Source organism: Mustela nivalis, assembly GCF_964662115.1.
Source record: "Mustela nivalis genome assembly, chromosome: 9".
In the NCBI taxonomy this organism is placed as follows: domain Eukaryota; kingdom Metazoa; phylum Chordata; class Mammalia; order Carnivora; family Mustelidae; genus Mustela; species Mustela nivalis.
In genome coordinates, this window is record NC_139028.1 from 114227901 (window position 1) to 114238247 (window position 10347).

The 10347-nt window shown below is 49.8% G+C and overlaps 1 protein-coding gene across 1 annotated transcript; it reads right to left on the reverse strand.

Annotated features, from left to right (window-relative positions):
* Nucleotides 1–1258: 1258 nt before the first annotated feature.
* MRPL11 (mitochondrial ribosomal protein L11) lies at nt 1259–4514 on the reverse strand. The gene is made up of 5 exons (XM_082682795.1): nt 4291–4514; nt 3843–3938; nt 2979–3072; nt 2732–2891; nt 1259–1555 (listed from the first exon to the last, which is right to left on the reverse strand). Exons 1-5 carry the CDS (start codon nt 4411–4413, stop codon nt 1450–1452), a joined length of 579 nt encoding a protein of 192 aa, XP_082538921.1. The 5' UTR covers nt 4414–4514; the 3' UTR covers nt 1259–1449.
* Between the last annotated feature and the right edge of the window lie 5833 nt (nt 4515–10347).

The following is a 10347-nucleotide window of genomic DNA, read 5'->3' on the forward strand; positions in this document are numbered from 1 at the left end:
CTCAGTCAGTTAAGCCTCTGCCTTGGGCTCAGGCCATGATTCCAGGGTCCTGGGATTGAGCCCCGTGTCTGGCTCTCTGCTCAGTGGGGAGCCTGCTTCTCCCTCTCTTCCTGCTTGGGCTCTCTCTGTCACATAAATAAAATCTTTAAAAAAATAAAACAGATTCTCTCTCTCTCCTTCTGCCCTCTCCCCCACCCTCCACTCTCTCAAAAGAAAAAAAGTTTTATATATTTATACATAATAAGTCTTACATACTTATATATTTATATACGCACACGAAGAAACACAGTAAAGATATACAGGAGCGCCTGGGTGGCTCAGTGGGTTAAGCTGCTGCCTTCGGCCCAGGTCATGATCCCAGGGTCCTGGGATCGAGCCCCACATCAGGCTCTCTGCTCAGCAGGGAGCCTTCTTCCTCCTTTCTCTCTCTGCCTGCCTCTCAGCCTACTTGTGATCTCCGTCTGTCAAATAAATAAATAAAATCTTTAAAAAAAAAAAAAAAGATATACACCGAAATACTAGCAGGAGTCTCACTGGGCGGTGGGATTACAGGTTAGTTGTTGTGTTTTTCTATGCTTTCCAAATCTTGGTGTGAAACAAAGTTCCTAGCACCAGACAGATGCCCAGTAAACGTGAACCCCATTTCCACCCCATCTCCTCCTCTCTTTGAGAAGACAGGAATCCTTGATGTTCTGGATAATGAGGAAAACGAAAGGCCAGGGGCTTCCCAAAGGCCTCCCCCCGCTTGGGCAGGTGCACTGAAGCTTTGCTTCTGTGGGCCCACAGTCATGAACTCCACAATAGTTCACTTTCAGCTAGCACCTCTCCCAGGACAAGAGTCACCTTAGTAGATGGGCCGAAAGTAGCCCCTGGGACCCGAGGTGCTCTGCACAGGAACTCTGCTTGGGGCTGTGACTTAGTCCCCAGGGCAGTCTGTTTCTGGGGAGGTGCTGAGTTCCAAAGAGATGAGCTATTTTTGATGGAGGCATAAGCAACCTGTGCTGCTTCTGTACATCTAAGCCTCTGCATCCCCGGCCTCCACCCGTTCTCTCTGATTTTCAGTCAGGAGGCTGGAGCTCTGCTACCTCTGCCCGCAATTCAGAACCTGGGCACGGGGCTCTGCTTGGCTGAGGATCGGATTACACAGCATGAGAACAGCATGAAGACCCTGCTTCCTTACAGCAGCTAATGTCTGTCCATGTTGGCTACCATGGCCATTGGTCCTTTTCCCCTCGGGTCCCAAGGCAAAAGTCAAGAGTGGGTGACAAAAGGGTGTTTATTTAAGCTTGATCTCTTGATACTGTCATACACGTAAAAATATATAATTTAAAGTCACGGAAATAATAATCAGCTTGGTGTTGCCTCCCTTCCGCCCATTTGGCACAGCTTTTCCAACTGGCCTCCATGCCAGCTGCTCCCTTCAAAATCCTGGAGTGTGGGGGACAGGGGTCACTTCTTGGCCGCTTCCGCCTGTGCTGCCAAATCTGCCTCTTTCTGGGCAGCCAGGAATTCGGCTCGCTCCTTCTGGAAAGCTGCCAGCTCTTCTGGACTGAGGCTGAAAAACAGGTGCAGAAAAACAGAGTGAGTGACCAGTCTCTCCTGGGGAGCTCACAGGGCCCACGCCCCTGTCTCAGAGCCCCTTCTCCCTCCCTGAACTCCCCACCCTCCACAGCTTCGCCATCCTACCCCCACCCATACCTTATATTCCCTTCGTAAAATCCCACCAGTCCTTTGAGGCCTCTGCCATACTCCAGTCCAGATTAACTGCCCCCCTTCCTCTGGCCCCCAAAACACTTTGTACAAAGAAGTCATCAGGCTGTGCACCTGTGCCCACCAAAAGTGGGGGTCAAACTGACTCACCTCTGCACTCCTAGTAAGAGCAAAGGTTTGCAAAAAGTCAAGTCTATCCCTATACCGTGCTTAACCCCCACTTCCCTCGGGGAAACAACCGTAGGCCTCAGCATGGGATGTGACGTCAGCAGCAAGAGGCCCATGAAGGACCAAGTGCTGCCCTGCTGCTGTCTGAGTCAGATGCCCTCCTAGCCAACTCAAAGAAATAATCCCTGAGGTCATCCCAAAAGGGGGCCCCCTGTTGGCCTTGGGATCAGTTTTGAACTTGAGACAATTAGAAACAGCTTCCAGCCTTCCCAACTGGTCCTTCTGCCTCACCTCTCTTCCCATTCCCCACTCTGCTTCCAGCACCACACGCCAGAGCAGATAGCACTTCTTTGCTTCCTTTGTCGCCTTCTGTCCTTCACAGGGAACCTTCCACTGCCTGGAATGCTTGCCCCAGTCCTTGACCTCCTTTTCCAAGTCTCTGCTTAGATGTCACCTCCTCTCTGCAGTCCTCACTGACATGCCAGGCCAAATCAGGAACTCTATTCTCTGTTCTCCAGACACCTGCATTTCCTTTTGTCAACACGGACTATTCAGCAGCCTAATTCTCCACTTAGCATCTGCCTCCAGCCTTGAACTTGGAGCTCTGTGGGAGTGGGGCCGAGCATGGCTACCTCGTTCCTAGCTGTATCCAATGTCCAGAACAACGTCTAACCCATAACAAGTATTTAATATTCTTATTCCACACGGATGAATAAGGCTCCCCATTCGCAAGAATCCAAGGTCCTTGACCCAGAAGCTGACCCTCCCACTGTAATAGGCCCTCTCGGCTTTGCCTCAGAGTCAAGAACTTTCCAAGCCCTCCCCTCACCCTGCACCTTCCCGAGACACTCACTCCTTCACCACACGAATGCCCAGGGAACGGGCAGAGCCAATGATGGAGCGAACCACAGAAGACAGGGGCACATCCTGCAGGGCGAAGGCCTCGTCCTGAGCTTTAACTTGGGCGATCTCGTACACATGCTTCAAGGTCACCAGGCCTGCCACTTCCTTCCCTGGGAGGAAGAAACAAGTCGGCCTTCAGGTGTCCCTGCTTCCTTCTAGAGCCCCCCAGAATCCCAGGTGCCCACCCTGACCCTTACCTGTCTGCCGGGCCCCCTTCTCAATCCCAGCAGCTGCTTTCAGGAAGTAGGAAACAGTGGGTTGTCCAATTTTGATTTCAAATGTCCTGTCGGGCTTCATAGGAAAGAAAATACATGAGAATATCTCCTGTCTCCCTTAACCCCTGCTGCCTCAGCCCAGAGAACCTCTAACTTCTGTCCCCTCTTCCCTTGACTCATCTTCCAACGGTGTCCATCTAAGAGACCATGAAACCACAGCGAAAATAAACCTGTAGCTAACAGTTTAGTCACCTCTAGTCCAGGCCCAACTCTGCTCTAGAAGCCCCAGTGAAATGGAGAGGCAAAGGGAGGAACTGCAATATGGCAAGATGGGTTCAGAGAAGATACCGCCTCGGGGCGCCTGGGTGGCTCAGTGGGTTAAGCCTCTGCCTTTGGCTCAGGTCATGATCCCAGGGTGCTGGGATCGCTTCCCTTCCTCTCTCTCTCTCTACCTGCCTCTCTGCCTACTTGTGATCTCTGTCTGTCAAATAAATTAAAATCTTTAAAAAAGAAAAGAAAAGAAAAGATACCGCCTCGTCTCCACCCTGTAAATGGGGAAAGTGGGAGTCCCTAATGGGAAGAGCCTCTCCCAAAGTTAGAAGCAGAGCAGCAACCCCAGGGGACCAGTTCCTCAGGAACTAAGAAGACTAAAGGCAAAGAAAAAGAAACAGGACCACGAGGCGATGGGGACTGAGGAGAGCACTCGTGGCAACGAGCAGGGGGCAGGTGATGTACAGAACTGACGAATCCCTACACTGCACACCCAGAACGAAGACAACACCGCATACTGACTGGGACTAAACTAAACACTTAAAGCCACACAGGATCAGAGTCCCGACCGCGCACCTTCACAAAAATCTTGGTAGGCAAAGGAATGCCTTCTTTGATGTCCTTTGTCTTCTCGTTGAACTCCTTGCAGAACTGGTTGATGGAAACACCTCTCTGGGTGGGAAGCACGGGCGTTAGTGCGGCGAGGACATCCAGGAGTCTTCCGCCCGCTTCCCCCTTCGTCTTGACCCCCGGACGTCCCCGCACGCCTTCCGCTACCCAGACTCCACTGACACTCCCCGCGCGACGACCTGCACGCATCAGCCCCTCTCCTCCCAACAGCCCGCTGAGGAAGGACCGAGGAAGCTCGAAGAGGTTACGGAACGAACGCCAAGACAAAAGGCGTGTGGGCAGCAGAGCCGAGCTTTAAGCCGAAGCCTCCCTGGCGTCAGAGCCCGCACGGTCCACCGCGTCCTAGCTCCCACCCCACGGCGCCTCCCGCTCCCAGTTCCAGCCGCGGGTGCACCTGACCCAGGATGGGGCCTAGTGGGGGCCCGGGCATGGCCTGGCCTGCCCGCACGATGGTCCGGATTACGCCGCCGGCCTCGGGCTTCCTGAGGGCCCGAGTGGCCCGACTCAGCTTCGACATGACGCGAGGATCCTGGCCCTTAGATCACCTCAGGGAGACAGCAAGAGCGACGGCTTCGGGCGCCGCCATCCTGGGTCAGAGGTCAAGGGTCCTCGAATTAGGTTTGGGCAGGTAAGGCCAATAAAAAGGAGCGTTATTTCAGCCCTTCTCTACTCCAACCAGTAAGACAAGGAGAGCAATATGAAGGGGAAAAACCTTTTAACTCGCGAAACGGAGATAGGGGAAGGCGCAATGGTTCAGATACACACATTCCTCCTGCAGCACACATAGGCAATACCTCGGACGGCTAAACTGGAGGCGGAGGAGGACCTAATGCTCGCACAGCATTGTGGGCATGGTAGTTTTGACCGCTTATGCGACTCTCGCACGTTGCTACGCTCTGGCGCGCCATCTGCTGGATGTGATTATAATCCTTGGATTTGAAAGGAACACAGATCACCTTCTCCCGCGTGAGAATCTCTTTTTTCTTTCCTCGCCTGTTTCCTCGCTGGTTGTTGAAAGGCACGATGGTTAAGAGTTCACACCCAGGAAGCAACTACCTTGCTGGCTGTGAACTTGTTCAAGTTACTTAAGTTCAGTTTCCTCCCCGTGTTCAGTGAGGATTATAGTATGTAGACATAGCTTCAGGGATTGTAGTGAGGTCTGAGTTACCAAAGTGTTACAGCAATGCCTGGCACCTAGTAAGCATGTGCTATGAACTCTACGATGAGGACAAAACCTTCACAGGGCTGTTGTGAGTGAGTGAGTGATGTTTGATGCACCATGCCTGGTAAAATAAGATAATAAAATAAAAATAAGGGAGCGTTTTACTATGTCATTTGATTTTTTATTTTTTTAGCAGTTGCAACATTCCAGGCACAATGCTGAGCACTTTAAGGGCATTATTATCTCATATAAAGGTAAATTCTTTTATTATACCCCTTAAAAAATGAGAATGTTGAAGCACAAAAAAGTAAAAAACACTTACCATGTGTGTGAAAGGCTGGGAAATAAATATTGGTGTTATCTGATTCTAGACCTTGTGCCATATACCATGACTCTGTATTGCCTCATCTAGTAAAAGGAGATAATCTGTGTTAAACCACACTGTAAACTGTGAGATTTTTTTATTGTGGATTTTTTTTGGACTCCCGCTAATTAAATGTGTTCCTGCTTCTGAAGTTTATCAAGGTCTTTCTATAATGCTCTACCTCCTTAGCCTCAGCAAGAATCTGCAATCAAGCTGACTCTTTGATTTAGTAGTTGTAAAACTCTGGGCAAAATAATTAACTTCCCCGTGCTTTGGTTTACTGACTAGTAACACGGGGCTAATAATAGCACCAACCTCCCAGGAAATTAGTGAATTTAGTTGAAGTGCTTAGAAGAGAGTCCAGTCCAGAACAAGCCCAGCTAGATATGATTTATCTCTGGGCACCCCACACCGCCCAGCCTTTAATTACAAATTATCTACAAATAAAGACATAAATCCTTCCTAAATGGAGGAATCAGGAAGCAGATGGGCATGGCAGGTGCTCAGGGAGCCAAGAAAGCTGCTTGGGACAAAGTGGGTTCTGTTGCCAATTTCCACTTTTTGTCGATGGAAGGATAGTTTTGATTATTCCAGCTCTTACAGATTTTAAGGAAGCAACTCCCTATTCTAGCTTTGGGAACGTGTGAGGTCAGAGCGTTCAGAGGTGAAAATGTCAGTGTGACAGGCGAGTGTGGGTCGGATCATACAAGTCTTGTCAGCCCTGCTAAGGCTGTGGCTTGCAGCAGGAATCACTGGAGAGAGTTAAGTAGTTGCATTTTGAAAGGTGACCTTAGCTTGGGTAGGTAGAGGGATTAGAGGAGGGCAAGGCTGGATGTAGGAAGACCCATCAGGCCAGGGCAGGAAGACAGTGGAAAGACGTTAGTGGCTTGGGACCAATTCAAGAGATACTTAGAAGGTAGAAATATACTTTAGTCAAGAAATGCTTGTGCAATATGTACTGTGTCAGTCTTTATGAATAGTAACTCATGTATACTTCATTATAATCCTATGAAGTATAAGTGCTATTATTATTCTCCACTTTAAAACTAGAAAACCGAAGCCCAGAGAGGTCAAGTCACTTGTCCAAATTTATGCTACTAGAAAGTGGCAGAGTCAGAATTTGAACCCAGACCTCTGGTTCTAGTGCACCGGACCACTCTCTAGGCTGCCTTGTCAATCAACAGAACTTAGTGCTTGGTGGGTGATTTGTTGGGGAGAGGGAGAGAGGAATCCAGGATGATACTCTAGATTCTGGCATGGAGAGTTTAGGCAAATGAATGATAAGGTCTTTCACTCTCAGTGTTGGAACACGGGAGCTGTAGGTGTGGGTGGAAGATGGTGAGTTGCGTTAGGAAGTATAATATAAGCCTAGACAGCTGGTTTCCCTTTTTTGTAATGTCAGTGCCTGGCTTAAGCTTTCGTTATGGAGGCATCCCCTTGAAGGAGACATTCATTTCAGAGATGGCTATCTAAACACATTGCCAGCCACAAGTCTAGATATAAAGACTCAGGTCAAGTCCCCTCTCTCCCTGAGGCTCCTTTGTTTTAGAGATCTTGGTAACTGAGCATTCGAACTGCTTGATTTTAGTCTTTGCGTGCTTTGGATTCCAGCTCTTCTGTTTTAAATTCGCCAGTAAATAGTGTGTCTGTGAAATTTTAGGCTCCCACCCTGGACCCCAATAAAAGCAGAACTCAAGATGGTCCCCTTTTTCTCTCTTCTTCTGAGAACTGGTTGTGTGGCCCCAGGTGTGCCATGCAATTTCCAGGACCTGTGAGTAATAACCTTTTTTAATTTTTTTGTAATAACTCCCCCCCCCCGCCAAGTTCCATGATGGTATTCCTGAAGGCATCGTCCATTCAAAATACAAACCATATGGGGGCGCCTGGGTGGCTCAGTGGGTTAGGCCGCTGCCTTCGGCTCAGGTCATGATCTCGGGGTCCCGGGATCGAGTCCCGCATCGGGCTCTCTGCTCAGCGGAGAGCCTGCTTCCTCCTCTCTCTCTCTCTGCCTGCCTCTCTGCCTACTTGTGATTTCTCTCTGTCAAATAAATAAATAAAATCTTAAAAAAAAAATACAAACCATATGGTGGGAGGCACCTGGGGGGGCTCAGTCGGTTAAATGCCCAACTCTTGATTTCAGTTCAGGTCATGATTTCAGTGTCCTGAGATTGAGCCCCACTTTAGGCTCCACACTGGACATGGAGCCTGCTTAGAATTTTCTCTCTCGGGGCGCCTGGGTGGCTCAGTCATTAAGCATCTGCCTCCAGTTCAGGTCATGATCCCAGGGTCCGGTGATGAACCCCACGTCGTGCTCCCTGCTCTGTGTGAAGCCTGCTTCTCCCTCTCCCACTCCCCCTGCTTGTGTTCTCACTGTCTCTCTCTCTGTGTGTCAACTAAATAACTAGATAACATCTTTTTTTAAAAAGTTTTTTTGAGAAAAAAAAAAAGAATTCTCTCTCCCTCTCCCTCTGCTCCTCCCCCCGCCACTCTCTCTAAACAACAAAAATGAACAAACAAACAAACAGAAAACACCAGGCCTGTCCAGCCGCAACACTGGTTGTCAGGAGCTGGGACTGGCACACAACAGGGTTGCGTGTGTGGCGTGTGGGCCCCTCAGCCACAGGGCCTGGTCTGGGAGAGATGCCTGTCCCGCACACAGAAATGCTGGCATCTGTAGCGCAGGGACTGATAATCCCTGGGGCCAGGGCCAGGACTGAGCTCACCCAAGGAGGAAAGAAGAGAAGCCAGCATTTAAAAAGGGGAAAGAAGAGAAGAGAGAGCAAGCAAAGGAAACCAAGAAGGAGCAGCCACAGAGTAGGAAGGCCAGGAGATGGGGTATCGGAAGCTGCAGGAGAGCAGTCTGAGAAAAAGAAGTGAAGAAATAGAACTCAAGCTAACACTGAGCCTGCGCCCAGCAGAAAATGAAAACGCCGGGACAATACATTGTAAGTCGGGGTTTTATACTGTGACTCCACCGTACCTGGCATAGAAGGATTCGCTGGGCTGCAAGGAAGAGAAGAAAAGAGGGGTGTGGTGTGACAGGGAGACTTAGGAGGTCCCATCTGCAAAGCTTGAAGCCAGCTCTCCAGGTGGGTAGCGGACCCCAGAAAAGCGGTTTAGGCCAGGAGTCAGTGGGTGGCTAATCCCCTTCTGCAAGGAGGCACAAGACTTTAGAGAGGGAACAGCTGTGTAGTCACAAAGGCATTCTAGGCAGGAATGCCTGTGCCCCGGCGCAGCAGAAAGGCTCCTGTGCTTTGAGGTGTAATGGAGAGAGAGCAGAGAAGCCACCAGCCATGGAGACTAAGGTTGCCTGGACAGAGGCCTTCTTAGGGTGGAGGTCCTGTCCAGCCATCTCATCAGGGACCCATGTGTACAGACAGCATTGGGTGCCAGTTGTGTCCTCCTGGGCTAAAGGGAAGGAACTCCAAATTTCCACCAAGAGAAACAGATAAGGTTGAGTCAGAAAAAAGCAAATTCTGTGTCTTATGTGCAGGAAGTATGACCTAAGATCTGTGCCTGCCATGCAAACAATATTCAGCCCTGTTCCTGGTACCCTGGGAGACCCTGGAGCAGCACAGAAGTGCAGGCAGAGAAGGGGGAGGCAGAGGGAGAAGGAGTAAGCTGAGCCGCCTTCCACTTTCGATTGCAGATATGGAGAGTTAAGGACCCAGAACTGCCCACGTGCAGTTCACCCCTCTCCCTTAGCCCCCATGTTCAATCTGTCCTGAATCCCACCCACTTATGTCAGCACTGATCCCACCAATTCTGCCATCTCCTCTGTGACTGCCAGAGATTGGGGCTGGCATCCCAAACACACACTTCTCCCTAGCTCCGTGACTTGAGGCGAATCCTTGCAGCTGTCTGGGCTTCAGTTTTCTTAACTGCGAAATAAGAATTTAAAAGCACCTACCATACAGGACTGTTGAGAGAATTTAACATGATTCCATAGACAGGGTACTTAGCTCAGGCATGGCTCAAGGCATCGGGTAAGTACTCTATGAAAGCTAACTACTAGTATTGTCATTTGGGTACTCAGGGCAGCCCCTGCTATGGCCTCTCTGCCTCCATTCTTGCCCCCCGCCCCAAGTCTATCCTCTCCAAGTCAGCCAGTGTCAGGCCCCATCTAAAACTTGTCAGTGACACCTACAGCTTCTTTTCCCAGGTGTGGGTCTTGATCCATTTGAAACGCTTGTTAAGTTCAGCTTTCTGGGATCTCCCTCCAGGGTCCCAGGGGATCCTGCTGGGACTCAACACTCTTCAAACTAAAGTCGACACTTCATAGCCCCTGCCACCTTCTCCAACCTCATATTCCGTACTTCACCGACCAATCAACCAGAGTGTACACTCCCTTGTTGCCCTATACCCCCCATTTGTAGATGTATAGACCTGGAAATTCTTTCTTCCTTTTTCTCCTGACTCCCTCTGCCTCCCTACCCCTCAGGAAGGTGTTTCTTATGGGCCAAATTCTCTTCTTTCCAAATTAATATCTTGAAGCTTTAACCCCCAGTACCTAATAATGTGACTGTGTTTGGAGATGGGTCTTTAAAGAGGTAGGAGCCACCCAGGTGGCTCAGTTGGTTAAGTGTGTCTGCCTTTGGCTCAGGTCCTGATCCCGGGGATCCTGGGATAAAGCCCTCGTCCCTGCTCAGCAGGGAGTCTCCTTCTACCCCCTCCTCTGCCCCTCCCCAAGCTTGTGCTCCCTCTCTTGCCCTCTCTCTCTGTCTCAGATTAATAAACAAAATCTTTAAAATAAAATAAAACAAAACAAAAAGGTAGGTGAGTTAAAATGGGGCAGTTAGGTTGGGTCCTAACAATCTGACTGATGTCCTTATAAGAGGAGATCAAGACACAGACATGCACAAAGACCACGTGAGGACACAGCAGGAGGGTGGTCATCTGTAAACCAAGAAGAGAAGCCTCAAAAG